At 46.4% G+C, this 21,485-nt stretch overlaps 1 protein-coding gene across 4 annotated transcripts; it reads left to right on the forward strand.

Annotated features, from left to right (window-relative positions):
• The first annotated feature begins 2,440 nt into the window (after positions 1–2,440).
• Positions 2,441–20,937, forward strand: LOC120954003 (beta-1,4-mannosyltransferase egh). 4 transcript variants are annotated; one of them, XM_040374543.2, is made up of 3 exons: positions 2,441–3,006; positions 15,666–16,855; positions 17,897–20,937. In XM_040374543.2, exons 2-3 carry the CDS (start codon positions 16,052–16,054, stop codon positions 18,467–18,469), a joined length of 1,377 nt encoding a protein of 458 aa, XP_040230477.1. In that variant the 5' UTR covers positions 2,441–3,006; positions 15,666–16,051; the 3' UTR covers positions 18,470–20,937. The 4 variants fall into 4 exon arrangements, with proteins under 4 accessions (XP_040230477.1, XP_040230559.1, XP_040230566.1 ...); XM_040374625.2 differs by lacking the exon at positions 2,441–3,006 and adding an exon at positions 3,580–4,050; XM_040374632.2 differs by lacking the exon at positions 2,441–3,006 and adding an exon at positions 4,815–4,930.
• The last annotated feature ends 548 nt before the right edge of the window (positions 20,938–21,485 follow it).

Here is a 21,485-nt window from a genome sequence, read left to right on the forward strand (position 1 = left end):
TTTAAGCTTAATCTGTGGCGCTTGGGTTAACAACATGCCCAAAGTGGGTATAGGGACTAGGTGGGCTTATAGGTTTGGCGGGAAGACCATATTGAATGAACGAATGACAGAAGTGGATTCGATTGTGATACGTAGTTTTTCACCCACACTACGACACATCAACCAAAACAGCCATTGGAATTCACACGCATACATCAACAAATGATCGAATTCCCTCCTGTCATTTCGTTTTCATTTTTCTATATCACGGTTGTCAATTTGTTCGGGATAAGCCCACCTGTATAATAAACCCACTTTGAACATGCCCGTCATGGGTTCAACCTTACCAGCATTAAACGGCTTTGAAGGCATTCAGAAGGCATTTAAGGCCTTAGTCGCCTTAGAAGGCGAATAAAGATTTCAACCGAAACTTTCACGGTTGTAACGTGTTCTCTTTGAAATGTTTCAACATTTTAATTCAACGAAAACAGATAGCTTGCCGCCATCTTAGCTTGTTTATATACTGGTTTTGCACCCTTACTATTGTAACTGCCAAATAGAGCAGTGACAACGCTTTTGATTCAGAACCGAGAAAGCGTGTGTTCAAATCCTGATTTTTATAATCTTTATTCTATGTTTTTAAAATTATTTTTTTCTTGCTATAATTAATATAAATAAAAATTAAGTGAAGCCAAATTAAAATAGTACCTTTATAAAACATAATATTTACACTATGTTCACCCTTCATTATCAGAATGGGAGAAATATGTATCTCATTTCTCCTTTTATTAGAGTTATCGAAATGAGTTTGATATAATAACACCTTTCAACGGGTTGGTCTTTACCAATGGAATAATGCAGACCATCTTTAATAAAGTGAAATAGCTCAGAGCTTAACGCAAGAGAACATAGCACGTAAATCGTGCTATCGAATCTCACGCTCATATCTGGGAACACTACAACAGTGCAGTGCTGAAGACGCTTGTAAGGTTTTCTTTTGACAGTTGCAATTTCAAATTAAAAGCGAAATTTTTCATTGACATATTTCAAAGGCATTTAATTACTGCTAAATGCACTGCTGATCGCCTTCAATTCGCCGGCGATTACAAGGCGATTAGAAGGCATTTAACGGAAATTTGCGGGTAGGGAATCCCCAAATGGACCGTGCCGCCATACGTAGGACTGACTATCCTGCTATGGGGGGGAATCTATTTATGGGGGCCTTCACGATTCTAGTTAGTTTTTTTGTATGGAGTTTGACAGTTGGAGGCTGAAATCATGTAAACACTCCATACAAAACCACACAAAAAACTAGCCTGCAATTTTTAGTCTAGATTTTTCTAGCCTCAAAGCTAGAATTAGATTCGAGTACCTGCTCGAAAACACGGTGTTGTTTACATTTATCCCAAGGTGCATTAAATAGATCAGGTGGTGGAATCTGGAATCAAAGTGTATGTAGTCCAGGTGGTCTCACAGCATTTTTTCATAACCAATTTTGAACATCACTTTTTGACAGAACGAGTGAAAACTTTTGCTCCAACGAGCTTTCTGGAGGCTTGACGAATACTCAAAACACCTTTACAATCTTCATTCAGAAGCAGAAGCGATAAAAATGAGCCTTCTAAATTCATACACCTTGAGTTAAGCCCACCTGTATATTCTATTCACTTAGATAGCTGCTCGAAAACTGCTATACAATGCAAACAGCTGACAGGCTGAAATTTCAGCCTACGAATTTCAAACGGAAAGGGCCCCTGTCACTGAAAGCCAAGCCCACAAGTGGTACAGGCAGACCTTGACCGACAACGGTTGTTGAGCCAAAGAAGAAGAAGAAGCGAATAACACGGATAATGAGTCAAATGATATATTTTATCACCAATTCCTGGTTATTTTTTGGAAATTTATCTTATTTTTTTATACAAATAACCCAGTTTTTATTAACTTCATGTTTTTCGAACAAGAATTTTTAAAATTTGCCATGAATTATAGTGTTTTTTGTTATGACAATGTGCTCTTATAACCGCTTTTTTCAAATATCCTCCTCATAACCCAATGTCACTTTTGTATTTAAATGTCATTTCTCAACAGCACGGATAAACGGAAAGCCGGATAAAAGGTACCCGGATAAACGGCGCTCCACTGTACTGCTAAATGCACTGCTAATCGGCTGCAATTCGCAAGGCATATCGGAAATTTACGGGTAGAGGATGAGCCCGGATAAACGACAGTTCACTGCGGCAGGATTTTTGGTGTCAAAGCCAAAGCTTGGCAGAAACATAACCAACGAGGATGACAGTACTTACCGTAGTCTGACAAGCCTTATTACTTCCACAAAATTACACCATCCCTTCCACGGCACCTGCCGGCACTGAAGGGTTTACGCGAGTGCCCGGGCGGCCACCCAATGAATACCTGCGCCAGAGCGTGAGCGCCGAACCTGCGCAGGGTTCCTCCGCTTCGGGTCCGATCTCGGGCAGCAGGGTATACGACTGCCGCCAGAGCGAAAGAGATGGGGCGAATTTTAACGCGGCGAGTGCCAACCGCGCACCGACAGCCCTGGTTGATAATGTGCACTGCGCGTGATGTTGGTAGCCTCAGACCAGTAGTAGCACCACCCCGTGATAGGTAGGGCCGCCCGTGTGTGTGAGTGTGTAGCGTACGTGTTCGCCGCCTGCCTCCAGAACGTACGGTTTCGATGGTGCTCCTGGTGGGTGCACGTAGACCACAGCGGACAGACACCTACCTCTCGCCCCGAGCATCCCCTTTCCCCGTTGCGGCGGGCGGGCTCATCAGTGTGTAACGGGGTGCGGTTCCGGTGTAGCTACACCCCAACACCCCGAGCGCGGAGGGAAGCTGTAATTTGGACCGAGCAGCAGCAGCGGCGGGCTTTGCAACAATCCGACCAACCTTTCGGGCAGGTGGACGGTGCTAAACAAAGAAGAGAACCGTTTCCTATCGATTCTGGATGGCCCCAGTCCTCAGCAATCAAACGGGAGCCGTGTGTTTATGAAGCAAAACCAAACAAGCGTAAGTACTCGATGGGACACCCGGAAAAGTTTTCTGAGCTTCAGGTGTCCAAATATGGCTCGATAAGTGTGGGTGTGTGTGTGTGTTTGTGTGTTTATTCGATTTTTTTATCGGCGACTCCGCTCTTCATTTCGATTTCCACCCATGAGGCTTGAGGACCTCCCGGCAAGGTTTCTGTGTCTGTGTGTGTGTGTGTGTGTATTTTTTATTTAGAAAATGTTCTATTAGTGCGCGCCCTGAGGAAAACTCATACGCCCTTCGCTTGCTCGGTGCGCTCCGAGTACATATTGTTGACGCGTTGCCTACGGGGGCTCTGTGAACGTTTTGAATGTGGTTCTTGGACTTTAAAATTCGACAATGTTTGTATGGATGTGTATGTGCGTACGTGTAAGCCATGTTAGTCTATATTTAAGTGAAAAGCTCGGCAAACACACCAAACACAATATACCATCAATTTTCCTGTGATGGTTTGTTTTTGCATTGTTCAATAATTTCACTGTGTGTATGTGTCGTACATTTGTCTGCTCGCCCCATCCATTGCGTGTGTACACGTGTGTGTGTGTGTGTGTTTGATGTGGATTTTCCCTTTGCCGCGCTAGGGCCCGCGTACCGAAAAGCTGACAAACCGTCACAGTTTCTCCTCTTTTGCGCGTGTCGCACTGCCGCAACGCCTGCTTCGCCTTCCGCCGCGCGTTTGACATCTGTCGTTCGCCTCCTGCCTTGACATACAGGCGCGCGTGTGTGTGTGTGCGTGCGTGTAGTATTTGCCATTGCTTGCTGTGGTCCAGTAGCCTGTGTGTGTGTGTGGCCCGCACAGAGTTGTGTTGTAAACCGTTTCGAAAGGCTGCTGCTGCCGCCGCTTTCCGCACGCTGTCAGTGTCAGTGAACCGGTAAAACACCACCGCAGGGGAAGGGTGTCGTGTTTTCCTTTTCCTCCGCCCAAAAACGCTTTTGTTTTTAGTGCCGCAGGTCCACCGAAACGGTGGGGCGAAGCAGGCAAAGGTCGAGCGCAAGAGTGGGAACCGGAGAGAGAGAGAGAAAAAGGTAAATCACACAAAGGTTTGGGGCGAGAATTGGTGCCGAATTTCTCGACCGCAAAGGTATGGAAAGAGCGCTAGAAAAAGAAGAAGAAGAAGAAGAAGAAATCCATAACCAAAAAGCCAAGCCCGCGCCCGGCCGTGCGAGCGTGGCTGCGTGGTGCTGTGTGCGTGTGTGCGGTTTGGTGCTTCACCAGTGTGTGCGTTTGTGTGTGTGTGTGTGTGTGGGAAGGTTTCAATTGTTGGTGAAAATTGTTGTATTAGGTCTTCCCCGTGCCATACGGTTCGCTTGTCCTTTTCGCGAAACAGTGAAACAGTGCGGAGCAGGGTAGGAAGGAGGGAGGAGGGCTTTTTGCAAAATTATATAAGATGCATTCATTTTTTTTTATATCTGTGATGATCCTCACTGCCTCTGCGCCTACTTCTGATTGCGTGCGTGTTTGTGTGTGTGTGATTTGAGATTTCTTTTTACAGGCGCGAAATCACTTCTCTTTCTCTTTCTATCACATCATCGTCATACTGCTAGAAGAGCAGACACAAAATAAAAAAAATACCACCCCAAACCGATAGCGACAGACAATCAATCAATTCCTCTACCTGCAAGCAAACTTTACGGCGGTGTGCCGTTCTACAAGCAACACACACACACAGACAAACACTCCCGCAGAGAACGGAAGAGAAACAGAAACCTCGTGACGTCATTTGACGTTTCGGAACGCCGCAATCCGAGTGCAATTTTCCGAGCGGAAAAAGAGAGCGAGATGGGGGGGAGAGGAAAAAAACGATAAAATACACACACACACGCACACACTCGAGTCGAAAAGGAAAGCCGCGCTTTGCTGCCTGGTTTAATTGTGAAAAGTGAGGTGAAAACTGTGAAAAGCTAGGTTAGTGGAGCTACTTGAATCGTGTGATTTTTCACGTGGCGCGTATGGTGGTGTGTTTGTTGGTGTTGAAGGGGGATGAGGGATGGGGGGAAGGGAGTGTATTTCGATGCAGTTTTTCCTGAGCGTTTTTCGTTCGTGCACAAGTTTCATTCACTCTCCGGCGCGACGGGACGGTTAATCAGTGGTTGTCAATCTCTGTTACTTGCTGTTGTGCAGCATTCTTGCTACGATGTTATAAAAACAAATCAAAAACAAAAAAAATAGTTTCTTTCGTCACAAGATATAATGCCGAGACTGCTACGATCTTCCTGTTGAAGTTTTTGTTTTTTTTTTGTGTGTGAAAATGGTGTTGCGAGAGTAGCACAAATATTAGTTACTACATTTCTATTTCTTGGTGAAAGTTTTTACACTTATTTCATTATATTTAGCCGTATGTTAAAGTTAGTTACACGACGCCGTTTCTTCGACTAATTTCATTCCCAAGAAATTTCCTCCAACAGACTTATCCCAGGTTTAGCTGTCGTTGAATGACCAGATTTTCTGTTGTCGCCTTTGTCCTGTTATGTTTTGTTGCTACCTAGGTCTGGTACAGAACGTGTCCTTCAGTTCGTCTGGATCCTCTTCCGTCCCAAGAATTTCGTTCTTGAGAAGTCTCCGGTTTGGTGCTTTAAAGCAAACAAACATTTAGGAACATGAGAACAACATTTGCAATCATGACATCAACATTTAAAAAGATTAACTCCCGTTTTTTGGTGAATTTGTAAACAATTGTCCTTAGTGTTGGGTAAATCTGCTTCAGATTCATGAATCTTTCGAATGATTCAATGAATCTGAATCTCGGTTGGAAAGATTCATGGGTTTCGTTCAAACATTGATGAATCTCTAAAGATTCACGAATCTTTCAAAAAATCATGAATTTCGACAGAATCTTGAAACTCCAAAGATTCATGAATCTCAATAGATTGTTATATCTCGAAAGATTAACGTATCTCAAGGGATTCATAAATCTCTAAACAATCATAAAGCTGGAGCTTTTTATTATTCATCTTCTTGGTGTAACAACCTACATGGTCATGGCAGCCTATACAGGCTTTCGATACTGCTTGGAAAGTATCACGTAGCTTGATAGTTTGTTTTGCTACGGAGAGATTGTTAATGCAATGCTTGAACCCACAACGGGCATGTTTTAGGTGGGATTGGGAAAATACAATGCGTTGGAAATCTTAAATCTCTTTAAATCTTTTATTAAAATATTAATGAATCCCTGGATATATATTAATTTTAATGGACTTATGAAGCTTATAGATTGGAGATTCATGAATATTTAGAAAAGCATGAATTTTTGATGGTTCATGAATCTATGAAGATTCGTGAATCTTTGAAGATTCGTGAATCTTTGAAGATTCGACTCGAGATTCGAATCAATCGTCACTGAAGATTCATACGAATGAATCGCAACGAAAGATTTATGCAACCGAACACTAATTATCATGCATTCGAGGTTGTTGCTCGCTCAGAATGTACCTTATGGAGATATTTGGCTGTTTTTATTGGTTGTCTTATTTAATTCCTTAAGAGAGCAGGCCTCATCTTCTTAATACCAGAGCTCAAGCATTTACAGATAGAATTGCAAGATGTATCACATAAGATGTATCATAATTACAATGCTGCACATAATACGCCTTTAACTAGCATGCTGTTTTGTTCAGTTGTCGATTCCGTTGTTGCTCGATTCCGTAGGGTGAGTTCTTGCTGAATAAACCATGCCTGAAGGCGCTGTCAAACGATCGTTCAGCGATTTAGACTGAACCAGGTTGCCGATCACTGGTATAGGTCAAGCGGAGCCCATCGATTGTGAATTTTTGAGCGGATTTTCAACTGAGAGAGAGAGAGAGGGAGAGAGATCTTAAGCATTGTTTTCTATTGTCGCAAATCCACCATTCGAAAAGATAACACCACTGGCCCATTTTGTTGAACGTTTGCGAAAAGATTGCGGCTCGAAAAGCAGAAGCGGCTCGAAAAGCGGCTGCAGAAAAAGGGAAACGGGCCTTCTTTAGTTGTTTTATTTGTACTCGATTGTGTGTGTGTATGTGTTTTTTCCTATTACGGAAAAGCGGCATATGGGGAACGCCATGTTTCGACGTACGCTTCGCATCGTGCTGCGCATGTGCGCACCGGCGGCACAGCGGCGGGCGGGTACAGTTTTCCCGGCGGTGAAAACGAGACGAGATGTAGCAAGAGAAAGTGCCACGAAAATGTGCCCAATTGTGCTGTGGGGTGCATTCCGGCATTGCTTGTGTGTTGATCTTTTTAATGAGGTGTATTGTGGGATTGGATTGACACGGTCTTTTTTAACAGCAAATCAGTTTTCCGTTAAATTCAAATTAACTTCAAACAGCAATTGTGTTTGAAATTAAGAAAAACACAATTTATCTCTTTTTTGTTTTGCCCTTCGTTTCAATGTATGACGTGTCGGGGAGCTAAAGCACAGCAACAAAGCCACTCGACGATTCTCTACAGCACTTTAAAATACTCGGCTCGATGAATCATTGCACAGTTATGGGAAATTACACGGGATAAACGGTTTAATTTCACCCAAAATCAACACGAACGCCCCCAATGGCGGCAAACGACAATGGCATCATTGGCCCGAAGGCGTATAAAAAACAAACTTACAAAGTACAGCAGGAAACGGATGCCGATATGGTCTCGATCATCACGCGGGGTTACCCTTCGCGGGCCGACCTCGTGCGACCTCCACAAATTTTGGTGCAATATTGTTTATTCCCATTATGCATTGCGTCGTTGACGCATTTCCCCGCTGTGCGGAGTACGAGTGTTGTTTGTACGTAATAATGTTTTGTTTATAATTCCAGTGCTATATTACATTTGTCTTTAATCGCTGAACAGTTTTCGAGCCTAATGGCCAAACCACTACTAGCCGGCAGCACCTACAGCCAGCATTGATTAACTCATTTGGACGTGGTTTATTTGGGTTTGGTCACGCGTCGGTTTCGTTTTCCTTTCGTCTCGATACGCCCAAGTCACAGTTTTCTCTTCTGCTAGTCAACAGCAAGCCTGAAAGTGTGCTTATTTGAGCTATCGGATTCAAATATTTACCCTTTCGGCGGTCGTAAATCCTGTGGAGTGTGCTTGACACAATTCCCCACCCATTCGCTACGAGTATAGGGCATCAATATCAGTGCAGCCCACTGTTTGATGTTTATTAATAATGCAACATCGCTCCGCCACCCCACCTCAATTACAATTCTCTTTTTAAGAAGCTCCTCTACGAGTACGGTCGAGGTAACTCCATATACCCTGCTGGCTGGTCGGTTCAGCTTTCATGCGTTCATGTATTTTCCTCGTGTGGAAAAAAAGGGAACAGGGGGTTGCGGGAGAAGAAATTAAACAAACAATCAGCTGCTAGTGGAGCGCAGAACTCCGGGAGTAAGAGCAGCTAGTTGTGTTCCGTAAGCGCACCGTAAGTAGTGTGTATTTGTGTGTGTGTGTCATCCCTTCTACTTTGCCCCTGCCCCAGGACCGGGCACACACGCGGCTGCAACGTGACGCTGATTAGGCGGGCGCACGCCCGCTCCACTCCGAATGTCACTGGGTGCTTCACCGGGCAGGAACCACCCATTCACAATGGTGTGTAGTGTGTGCTTTACGGTGGTGGGTACAGCGCGTTTGGAATTGCGTTCGAGAAACCGGCCCCGTGTGTTAGGATCGATGAGCATGGAATAAAACAACGTTGCATTGCCACGCTCACGTTCGCGTTCTGGCTACGAATTCGCGATTGCGCGAGTTGTAGGAATGCTTAATGGGGTTTGTTCTATTCTTTTTTCTATATTCGAGTCGATACATTTGATTCGTTTGCTCGATTGCAATATGTTTCCCGTTTTAGCAGTCTGAGGAAGGGAACATCAATAGACACAGGAGGGCAGTCGACAAGGCTGATTGTGACGATTTCTCGGCGAAGACTTTAAAATAAGCTTACCAAGCTAGAACGTTAGCCCAAAAGTAAGGAAATTCCTTATAGACAATCCAACGTTCGGTTCCGGAATCGGCTCTGGGATCGGCTCACGGAATCGGAATCGATTTAGGAATCAGTTTCAGAAATCGGTTTCAGAAATGGGACCCGAAATTGATCCCGAAGTCGCCTTCACAATCAGAATCGGCTCTGGAATCAAATTCGATTTCGGTATCTCCTTGAGAATAGGCATTTCGGTCCTTTGCAGCTAGCACGATTGTATCAATAGCCGTCAAGAACTCAAATTTACTTCTTGTTTACTTCTCGTTTACGTGAGATTCTGGGATTGATTTCGCTTTTAAAACTTCTGATTTCAATTCTAGATTCTGATTCTGGAGCTGATTTTGATTTCTGGGCCAATTCCGATCCCGGAGCTGATGCCGGAATCGGAGTCGGCTCGGCGGAATCTACTCTAGAATCGGCTCAGGAATCGGCTCCCGAATCGGAATCGATTTAAGAATCAGTTTCAGAAATCGGTTTCAGAAATGTGACCCGAAATTGATCCCGAAGTCGCCTTCACAATCAGAATCGGCTCTGGAATCAAATTCGATTTCGGTATCTCCTTGAGAATAGGCGTTAACGTCCTATGCAGCGAGAACGAATGTATCAGTAGCCGTCAAGAACTCAAATTTACTTCTTGTTTACTTCTTTTTTACTTGTAAACGATCCATTCTCGTGGAGATTCCGGGATTGATTTCGCTTTGAAAACGTCTCATTTCAATTCTAGATTCTGGTTCTAGAGGTAATTGCGATTTCCGGGCCAAATCCGATCCCGGAGCCAATTCTGACTCCGGAGCTGGTGCCGGAATCGGAGTCGGCTCGGAATCTGCTCTAGAATCGGCTCAGGAATCGGCTGCGTGGTACCAAGAAGTCTTGAATGCCTGTATAGCATGGCATGACCATGTTGGTTGTTACACCAAGAAGAAGAAGAAGAAGAAGAAGCTCAAGCTTTGTTGAGCTTTGTTTTGAGATTCTTGCATATTTCCAACCGAGATTCAGACTCATTGAATCATTGATTCATTCAAATTCATGAATCTGAATCAGATTTACCCAACACTAATTGCAAGAATAGAATAAGCCTGAATGTATACGAGAATTTAGTGGTACACACTTCATGAATCATAAGAACCACTGTTGAAATTACATGGGAAATCTTCAAAAGACTTCAACTTTGAAATTGGTTAAATTCATGATTGAACGAGACCCCTTTACATCTAGAATGACGGAGCTTAGACTTACTACGATTACTGTGGTATGCGTTAGGGAGCATGTTATTCAAAAGTTAGAAGACAACCCAGTACAACAATAACAAAAACCCAACAAACCCGAGGCACTCAACCACTTGGTACAGTAGCTGCAGCAAGCGTAGAAAAAAAGGTTGAGGTTACTTGATTGATATTCCGTTCCAGCCCGCACGTACCAGCCCGCAAGGTTAAACTCAACCTGCCCTGCGTGGGTGGTGGTGTAAGGCGCGTGGTGCCTGGGTGGAGAGGCGCTACTAATTAACGCATTTAATTAGCGAATGCCGTGCAAGCGCGGATCTACTAGCACGGTGTTCGAAATGAGAGAGAGAGAGAGAGAGAAAGAGATAGTGGGGCTGGCAGTAAGCAAATTAGCTAGATTGTTTGCTACAGATACAAGAGCGTATGTTTGCTAAAGTGCTAGAATTTATCTGGCGATGGTTCTGCCCACAATTTCTGTGCCGCCACTGTCTGATATAATTTTGCTTCTTTTTTTTTCATTTTGCTCTCTACTTTAGGAATGGGTGGAATGTGTCGCACTGCTAGACACACTATCAGCAGTGTCGTAAGATGTTACCAAGGGCTAAATATTCATTAGTGCACGTTCAAATTACAAAAAACAAAACGTCCCGCTGGCTCTCTCTCGCTCCCTCGGTCCAAGTAAAACCACTCAAGTCATCCGGGGCCTTCGTTTCACGCTTTTTCACCCTGGCAAGCTGGCTATTGGAGGACGTGTGATGTGTCAGGGCATCGAGATTCGAGGCCCGGCACGAGCGATTATGGTCGTAATATGGTGGCAATAAAAAAAAAAACATGCAATGTTTTACGATAAGGCCAGATGACGAACCTCCGGTCCCAAAAGCCTGGAATTGTTCAAGACGAGCACCGGTGGAACGGCATGTACTTTGACAGCCCTACTCCCGATAAGCGGATGAAGGAGGGAGGAGAGATGTGCGGGTCCATCTTTGGCATCCAGGCAGGCGTCCCACACTCCGTCGGTCGGTTCCCACCGTTCGAATGAAAGGGGTCGATTGTTGTGTGTCTAGCGACAAGTGTTTTCCGATTGCAGTGCGCATACACACACACACACAAACCATAGTCCACACCACACACACACACAGGGTTTAATCATTTTTGCCTTACGAAATCGATTTATTATTGCCCACCCTTGCTGCGGTATCACGCGGTATAAGGTACTGGCTAGGGAGGTCAGACCGGTACTTTCTTCGGAATTCATCAGCCTGCAGTTCTACCAACAAAACGATGACGCCCCTTGCGATTAATCACCCAACTCTGTCCTCAGCCGAACGCCGGGTGGGTCACGAGTTGCGACGACTCGTGGTGACGGCCCTGCGTTTCCCGCATACGGCATTCAAAACGCGTACCGATGACTCAAAGCTTCTGCTTTTCTGTTTGTATGTGTGGCAGAAGAAATTGTAACGCTGTTGGGTACGAGGGACCGTTTGTTCGATGATTAGATTTCGTACAATTCTTCCCGTTACGTTGCTGCTACCCGAGTGTGTGTGTGTGTGTCGAAGGCTGATAACGCGAGCCGTCCGGAAGCGCGCTCGATTTGTGCATCACTTTGATGCTGTATCAACAAGCCCTGCCCGGCATGACTGTACAGGAGCGCGGTGGGATGACTAATTAACTTTTGTGTTTATTTTTTGTTGCTGCATACCGGCCGCAACCTATGCCGGGGGGGGGGGGGGGGGGGTTTGATTAGTACCTATCTGTCGATGAGTTGTCGCTTCGGTAGTCGGCCATTAGATTGAGGCCGGCTTGTAGACATCAAATCTCGGAACGATCTCTGAAGACGGACGCATACTTTTTTTCTGTGGTAGCGCTATGTTTGCTGCAAACCGTCAACAACACGATACACGGTTTTTTTCCAGCGATCAAATGACGATACACGAACAAGCGCTTTTTTGTGTTCTTTTATCTTCCATACATTTGAGCACACTTGGAGGCAAAAATTAGCGAATAAAAGCTTCTTGAAGAAAAACCCGCCTCGACAAGCGCTTACATAAAGGCAAGAGATTACGACCCAAGGTTAAGGGTAAGGGGTGCTGGCGGAGCACTGCTACCATGCCACCCAACGCTCTGTCTCTCGGCAGCAGCCCCCTTCGCTAGTCTTCCCATTTTACGACCGCCCATTATCGTCACAATGTACTCTCCGCATTAGTTGAATTGCCGTTGGAACAGCACCGATCGGCATTGTTTTCTGATTCCCGGGTATCAGGGGGGGGGGGGGGGGGGGGGCAGCTGATGGGGTGTATCACTTCCAAATTTATCAATCGAACCATTGCTTTTGCCCGCTAGTGCTGTGAGCCGAGCAACAAGTGCTCGATGCAATCTCTCAAACTTCCCAGTAGAACGAGAAAAAAAAATAGAAAAAGAAGAAGAAAGGAGGAAGGCAGCAACATACCAAGCAACTCTACCCCCGAACGATCATCCGGTACTTATCGGACATAGCTGCAGCCACAGAGTCGGGCAGTGCAGTGTGTTGCCGAACGCCGGGTGTTGTACGTGTGCCCTTGCTGTGCGGAACGCGGAGGCATCTGCAGAGGTTACCATTTGTTTGTTTATTTGTCATTTAGTGTCTTGTCTAGGTCCAGGGTGGGACACTTACTTATATAATATACCCTAGATGTATTTACAAACTGAGCTGCAGCGCTATCAAACAGAGGAAACGAAAGACAATTGGGTTTGAACTGGTTTATATCAATGTTGAAGTATAAAAATCTTTGATAGTTGTTTGAAGCGTTTTATCATTTGGTGTATAAGCGTCTTAACAGCTCACGTGACCTGAGAGGTCGTTCAGGAGCATTAAAGTTCAGCTTTTTTCTAGCAGATAGGGAGCGTCTATATGTCCCCGCTGAGTAACTTCACGACAAAAGAGAGCCTGTAATGCCTGTGCAGACATGTCAAACATACAGCGCGAAGATCTTTGGCAGTTATTAGAATGAAGCAGAAATAGGTTGTTGATTACAAGACAAGAAAAACGGGTGTACTAATGTTTATCCACTAAGGGAGTTAACATTCTGCATCCACTAAGTTTCAACATTCAGTTTTAGAGTTCGATTAACAATGTGTGAAGTAAGCTACACATACATTCGATTCCGTCGGAAGCACTCAAATTGGTATCGTTTTCGCCATTCAAATCGATGAAGGTTTCGTCGACATTTTTGTTCTTGCACCTGTGTGTTTGACAGTGGGTCGCAGCAACCGGCAGACGGAGTAAATATAAACAAATGGATTGAACACTTTACATTTTTTTTTTGTTGGAAACGGAGTGAATATGAGGGACGAGAGTGTTGATAGTGCTATCCAACGTTTGCCGGTGTAGTGCTAAAATGTTGAGTTATCGTAGGTTAGGTTAGGTACGTAGGTTACGAAACAATGTAGATAAGATTGTAGGTCCAAGAATAAGTCCTTAATGATTTTCGTCGTTCGAAAGTAGTACTCCCCGCTCAACTGCGGCCTGCAAGAACATTTTCAACTGTAATCCAGCCCGCGACCCAAAACGAGTTTGTCATTCCATATCAAGGTTTGCATATCTAGTAACATACACCGGTGACATGTAATCGAATTGCTGTGAGGACGGCTACTGTAATCGGTACATTGCTATTCTGGAGAATCTGTTCCGTATGCTCTCTATCCTACCCGTTCTGAACACGTCACAGTATGGGGGAGAAAAGAACTGTAACAGTAAGCGTCTAACTCTAGGAAGGATCGTACCATTGTGGAATATTTGTATTATGTACCATACTGCTAGTAGTTTTCCCCCTTTGGGTAAAAGACACAGCACAATGCCTGCACAGGAGGACTAGCCGAAACCGAAAGTTAGGTTAGGTTTTGCGTTCGGTGCAAGCTTCAAGGTTTAGTCCTATGTTTGGTCAATTTTTTTTCAAAACTATGTCCGTTAGGGGTTTACAATCCGTCGACCGTAAGCTGTCAAAATGTGCGCGTGTGTGTGTGTGTGTGGAGTTGGTTTGTTTCTTCGCCTTTAGGATGGTGAAGCACACGTGAACTCCAAGACCGAAGGTTCCGGTGGTGGCTACTGGCAACCTGGCGTGTCTCATTCCGCCAAGGGCGTGACGGTTCGCCTGAGGTTTTAATTAACAACAGTGTTTCGTGCGCTCTGCCAGTACCGCTCTAAGCGGCAGCCGAGCGAGGGAGCACACAGCATTTGATGAGGGTTAATAGTGTGACCCAATGCAATTGATATAGGGGTCATATGCGTTCAGAACACACGGAGGGAGATATTTAATTGAAGAAGCCGTTTTTTTTTGGGTTTTAGAGATACTAACGCACCTACTGGAATTTTCATTGCGCACTGTATCAATGTTTTGCGAGAGACGATCACTCAAACCAAGCTCAGGGCACAACACGCGAGTGTTTATTTAGCGAGGTCTTCTGGTGGTGAGTGAGGCACGCTTCGCTAAATCTAGATGTCGATGGTAAAACCTGATCACACCTTTAAAATCGCGACGGAGGTGTTTGTGGTGGTTGTGCCAAGCGTTACACCGGCATTGAGGGAAAGACCCGCGCTCCGGCTCTCTTGCTTTTGCTAGCGCGTGGAACTAACAGCTGCATCCATTTTCCTCCGAACGTCCCCAACCATCTCTCCACCCTGTCATCTCGCATGATGATGTCACGGTTGCATAACCGAACTCGTCCGCGTGTTATTGATGTAAAACAACACGGCAAAACAAAAAAGAAGAGCAAAAAAAACAACAACAACAACAATCCAGATGCAATCGCGCTACTCGTCGACTACTCGACTAGTCGTCACATGCCGTTGTGGATGAACTGGCGAGAACCTTACCGCGATGAGCGTCGCGGTCGCTACACTGGACACCTTCAGGTGTGATAACTTCCCTTTTCGTTCTTGCCCACCGCTCCGGTTCCCTTTTTCCCACGGGCCAGATCGGATCGCCCGGCTTCCTCCGTGCGTACCTGATCCGGTGCGGTATCGATTACACAACGTTATGTTTACTGTGGACGGGCAATACCCACCACTACACCGTTCTACCGTTTTGAAGCATATGATTTGCAGCTAGCGGGGTATTACATCTTATCTAATGCAGCATTTTGCCGCTGTCTCTCTGCCTGCCCTCGCGCGTACCGGTACGGGCGTGTGCTTATTCTTTCTTTTCCACTTTTTTTTGCGATACAAGATAAGGTCGATTTTTGAACCGCGATAAAGGATCGAGTGCACCGTGCTGTTTGTGCGAGAACGCTTTACGCAAATCCCGAACCTATGGCAAAGTAGGAACTAGTAATAACTAGCCCAGAAGTGTGTTGCCTGCAAACCGTAATCTTATCTTTATTTACACAACCCTTTGTCCTGCGTATTTGCAAGATGGCAAAAGAAAAAGAAAGACGTGTTTAAGGGACATTTTTTTGGGTTCAACACACACTAACGGGTTTCTCCTTTTACTTTTTTTACTTTTAGGAACCCAACAACACACCGATTTGACTCTCATCACACACCTGCAGCAAGCAAGGGTGCAGCAGCACCCTTTCGAGACGCACACCGGGATCCAGCACGTCCTTAGTGCGCTCATTGGTCGCTGTACAACGATGCGACCAAAGCGAACTTAAAGCCTGTTTCGTCCTGCGCTTGATGGTTTGCCGAGTAGCAGCAGCAGCAGAAGCAGCAGCTCTGCTCACAATATTCTTAACCGACGCCGTCCAAGCCAGGGCATAAGCTACACGTGTGTGTGTGTGAGATTGAGAGATAGACACGTCCCTGTTTCTTGCGCGCCCCTCCGGCTCAAAAAAAAGCAAAACGTAAATAAAACCGAACACCACGCCAGCAAACCCAAAGCCGACCGAGCGATGCTCAACTCCACCAGCAAGCACATCCTGCACTGTGCGCTACTGTTCGGGCTGCTGATCGTGTTCGAGATCTTCTGCGGCGGCATCAAGGTGACGGAGAGCGCGTTCGTCGCGATCGACCCGTGGGAGGAGTATGGTACACTGCTAACGATCGTCCTGTACCTGCTCCGGCTGCTCACCTTCCTGACGCTGCCGCAGGTGCTGTTCAACTTCTTCGGGCTCGTCATCTACAATGCGTTCCCGGAGAAGGTGGTGCTCAAGGGATCGCCCCTGCTCGCCCCGTTCATCTGCATCCGGATCGTGACGCGCGGCGACTACGCGGAGCTGGTGAAGACGAACGTGCTGCGCAACATGAACACCTGCCTGGACACCGGGCTGGAGAACTTCCTGATCGAGGTGGTGACGGACAAGCCGATCGGGCTGCCGAAGCACCGGCGGACGCGCGAGATCGTCGTGCCGAAGGAGTACAAGACGAAGACGGGCGCGATGTTTAAGGCGCGGGCGCTGCAGTACTGCCTAGAGGATACGGTGAACGTGCTGAACAACAACGACTGGGTGGTGCACCTGGACGAGGAGACACTGCTGACGGAGAACAGTGTGCGCGGCATCATCAACTTCGTGCTGGACGGGAAGCACCCGTTCGGGCAGGGGCTGATCACGTACGCGAACGAGAATGTGGTCAACTGGCTGACGACGCTCGCCGACAGCTTCCGGGTGTCGGACGATATGGGCAAGCTGCGGTTGCAGTTCAAGATGTTCCACAAGCCGTACTTCAGCTGGAAGGGTAGCTACGTGGTGACGCAGGTAAGGAACCTACCCGATTCCGATTCCGGAGCGGATTCCGATATCGGAGCCGATTTTGGAGCCGATTTCGGAGTTAACTCCGGAGTCGATTTTGGAGTTAACTACGAAGCCGAATTCGGAGTCTGCTCCGGAGCCTATTCCGGAATCGAGGCTCCGGAATCAGAATCGGCTTCGGAATCGAAATTGGCCTGGGAATTATTATTTGCTTTGAAAACGGAATCAAAATTGTCTCCATAATTGGAATTCGCCCCGGAATGAGAATCATTGCTTGAATTGAAATAAGAAGTTTCAACAGCGAAATCGGATTGATTCCCGGACTGGGAATCACCTTAAGACTGGATCATTTTTCCTTGAGACAAGTAAATTTGAATTCTTTGCGGCTTTTAATACGTAACATCATTGGACCCAAACGTCTATTTTTATGGCGATACCGAAACCGACTCCAATTTCGAAGCCGATTCTGATTCTGGAGACAACTCCGATTCTGGACCCGATTCAGATACCGGGCCCGATTCAGATTCCGGACCTGATTCAGATTCCGGACCCGATTCTGATTCGAAAGCCGATTCCGGACACGATTCTGATTCCGGAGCCGATGCCGAAGCCAATTCCGGAACCAATTCCGTAGCTGATTCCGGTGCCGGAGCCAATTCCGGAACTGATTCCGATTCTGGAGCCGATTCTGATTTCGGAACCAATTCCGATTCCGGAACCGATTCCGATTTCGAAACTGATTCCGATTCCGGAGTCGATTTTGATTCCGAAGCCAATTTCGGAGCCAATTTCAGAGCTGATTTCGATTCCGGAGCCGATTCCGATTCCGGAGCCAATTTTGGAGCTGATTCCGATTCCTGACCCGATTCGAAACTCATTCCGATTCCGGAAATAGATTCTGAAGCTATTATCCGGAATCTGAACCTATTCTGAACTATTATAAAACCTCGGAGTTAATCGGAATCGACTCCGACGAAAACTTCATTTTTCCCATCACTAGGGCACACACACACACTGACCTTGTTTTTTTTTCTCTGTTTCCTAAAGGTTCACGCGGAAAAGGCAGTTTCGTTCGACAACGGCATCGACGGCTCGGTGGCGGAGGATTGCTTCTTCGCGATGCGCGCCTTCGCCCAGGGCTACACGTTCAACTTCATCGAGGGCGAGATGTACGAAAAGTCCCCGTTCACGCTGACCGACTTCCTGCAGCAGCGCAAGCGCTGGCTCCAGGGCATCCTGCTCGTCGTCCGCTCCACCGAGATACCGCTGCGGAACAAGGTGCTGCTCGGCATCAGCCTCTGCTCCTGGATCACGATGCCGCTCTCCACCTCGAACATGATCTTTGCCGCGATCTACCCGATCCCGTGCCCGAACCTGATCGACTTCGTGTGCGCGTTCATCGCCGGCTTCAACATCTACATGTACGTGTTCGGCGTGATCAAGTCGTTCTCGCTGTACCGGTTCGGGCTGGTGAAGTTTCTCGCGTGCGTGCTCGGCGCCCTGTGCACCATCCCGATCAACGTGGTGATCGAGAACGTGGCCGTCATCTGGGGGCTGGTCGGGAAGAAGAACAAGTTCTACGTGGTGCAGAAGGACGTCCGGGCGCTCGTCACCGTCTAAGGCGCCGGGGATGGCGGCCGGGGGTGGAGCGTATGGTACATGGTGTGTGGATGGAGGGAAGTTTGCCGCGGTTCGCGGTCACCACACCTTTGCGTGTGCGCACGCCTCCCGCGTCGTTCACTGTTGGTGTGTCGAGATCTCGAAAGCGTAATGATGATGGGGAGTTAGTTTTTACGTGCGACACGCTCTTAGCGGTTAAGATTTTTCTCCTTTTCGTTACCTCATTCTAACTCCCCCCTCCTCTCCCAGGCAAATGTACGCTACTTTACGGTGCGACTTCTGGCGCGCTACGTTCAGTGCAGATACAAACGCGTTTTGGGCACTCTCATACTACTGGGTGGCGCATTGTGCTCCCCTTCTTCCCTTCTATCTTCTCGTGTGTGTGTGCGCGCGCGCTTGCGAACCGGACAGAATAGTAGTAAACTCGTTCATCGGCACATCACCGCTTCAACGCTTCAAGCAACTCCAGCACACCCCAAAAGGGCAGCACACCTTTTGGCGACGCTTGCGAGCAGGAAGCAGGAACAGTGCCGGAGGGGGGAAAAAGGGCGTAGATTAGCTCTTAGCACCCGTCAAACACAGACCAATAGTCCGGTTCTGCAAAGGTGGCGCAAAGCAGCACGAGCCCAAGCACTCCCACTCACAAACACCACTAAAGCGGGCAAAGGATACGGTCGAAAAGCAATTTTTAACGCGTAGCATTACTAAGAGAGAGCACCATTCTTTATATCAAAGCAAACGGGAAAACGGAAACGGAAGGAGGGGGGGGGGATGAAAGGATTATAGCTAAATATCGGTATTTTGAATATACATTTAAAAAAAAATCAAGGCGACTGACAACGGTCCCGCTACAGCAAAAACCCAGTCTCTAAAGATATTAATGCAAGCAAAACACAAACAAACGTACCCGTGCGGACGGGGCGACATATCCTCCCGGTGTATGTTCGCCGTCCGGCACTGCGTGTAAGCGCCACACGGCGAGCGGGCAGCAAAAAGAGTTCATGTAGCAAACAAACAAACAAAACTGATAGCGAAGCAAAGTGGGCAAACTTGTAAGGAAAGTAGAGGTCGCAGCCCCCCACACACCGCCGCCACTCGCCCGCACTGGACGATTCTAACCATCAATGATCACTACCTCTTCTTTTTTTCTTATGTTTTCCTCACGCTGCGGAGAGGACGAACCCGGGACAAAACGAAAATCGAACAGGGAAGCAACAAGCATTTGCTTGTATTTGTCATGATATTAAAACGAAATGGGTTTTGGTTTTATCCCCTCCCCCCCTCCCCTTGCTAGAGTAGTGCGCCTGGCGGGCAGACAGATAGATTTAGCGCCCCACGTGATTGGTGTGCTGCATCACCCTATATCTAGTCCTTTGATTCTGAGACGAGGATACACAACAATTCACACACACACACGCAACGCCAGCGCACAAGCGTTGACCCACAATGCAGACCATCCTTCTGGTCCGACCGATATATTATCGGTGTTTCCTGTCGTTCTGCTCGCGCAGCAGACGACGCTTGCGACTGCCGCGACCATGTTGATGGGAACAGCAAACATACAAAAAGCGCGATTCACGAGCGTTTTGCTTTGTTCATTATTATTATTATTATTATTATTATTATTTTCTTAGTTTATTCGGGATGTATTTTTTAGGTTAATCGTCACAATGTGTGACACACATTAGCAGCTGATGCGAGGAATACACCACGCTCGGGCTGATAATGGTTCAGATTTTAAAATATTCTTAACGAAACCAAAAAACTTACTTCATTTATAGTTCACTGCAAGCTCGAGGCTGTCGTTGCAAATTGCATTTGTGACACAATTGGGCCGCAGCACACACTCGTGCTTGGGCTTTCCTGCGAACTGAATTAGCTGTTTGCACTTTTTCATTATTTCCTCCCCCCCCCCCCCCCGCGCCTCATGTACTCTCCTGACTTAGAATAGACCACTCATCATAGAATTGCAAACGAAAAACAAAAAAAGAAACTATGATTTAGTACGTAAGCAATCAACTCCATTACAGAATTGCAGCGTTGACGGCAAACGGACAAAACAAAACAAAAGAAAGTATGATCTAGCATGTAAGCAATTAGGCTGTCAGTGTTAAGCAAATCACGACCCCGCACCACCGTCATCCCTTCCCCCCTCAAAAAGCAAAGGCTCAAAAGGAAAGCTAAGCAGGAGTAGATTCTTTTTTTTTTGTTACGAAATGCGCGCTATTTAAGTTGTTTATTGTTGTTGAAACTGCTATTTTCAGCCGACAATAGGTCGGCATTCGGTGACTTTTGCTAAATTGACCCGTTACTCTGCTGATCGAGCCAACCGTTGGAACGGTATTTTAGGCCGAGCCCTGTGAATGAACTGCCGGGGCTCTCTAGTTTACGTTTAAATAGATTTGTTTCGACTAATCGGAAAACGGAATCTCGATTCGCCTCGCTTGGAGCGGCATTTTTTTTTTTTTGCTAAGCATTTTGATCGCCGATCAGGAAGCTACAATCAATTATTAATTATTAAACGGGAAAAGAACGCATAGCAAACCCACAGTAAAAGCAAAATTATGATTTGGGTCCCTTCTGTTCACCCGAACTAGTTGGCAAGCGTTGGCGGGTGTGTAGGAGTTGAACTGAAGGCAACATGTATTATTTAATTTAAACAACAAACTAAACAACTAATTCGTGCGCACTTCTTTGGCCCACAACCCCACGTGTGTGTCGTTGAAAGCAAAAAAAAAACAAAAAACAGGAGGTGTGTTGTGTGAGTGTGTATAGAGAAATGATTTATATAATTATGCGTACGCGTAAAGTAGGAAGTAATAGGGCAAAATAATACGGTTTAAGGAAACGGTTTACTTGTTACTTTTCCCTGAGTGCGTGTGAGCGCCCGCCCCGCACGGTGTGCAAACGCGAACGTTCCCTGGACCGTTGTGTTTAATTTGAGATTCTTTAAGAATTACAAAATATGCGCGGGCCAAAAGCAACACCCCGAGATAGAGCAAAAACGGGTGAAATG

The sequence above is a fragment of the Anopheles coluzzii genome, chromosome X, assembly GCF_943734685.1.
Source record: "Anopheles coluzzii chromosome X, AcolN3, whole genome shotgun sequence".
NCBI lineage: Eukaryota > Metazoa > Arthropoda > Insecta > Diptera > Culicidae > Anopheles > Anopheles coluzzii.

What these genes read in the sequence shown, in the direction of transcription:
- LOC120954003 (XM_040374543.2), top strand. Translation starts at nt 16,052, where the DNA reads ATGCTCAACTCCACCAGCAAGCACATCCTGCACTGTGCGCTACTGTTC. An exon ending in GTAGCTACGTGGTGACGCAG is followed by an intron (nt 16,856 to 17,896) that starts GTAAGGAACCTA and finishes TGTTTCCTAAAG; the next exon opens with GTTCACGCGGAAAAGGCAGT.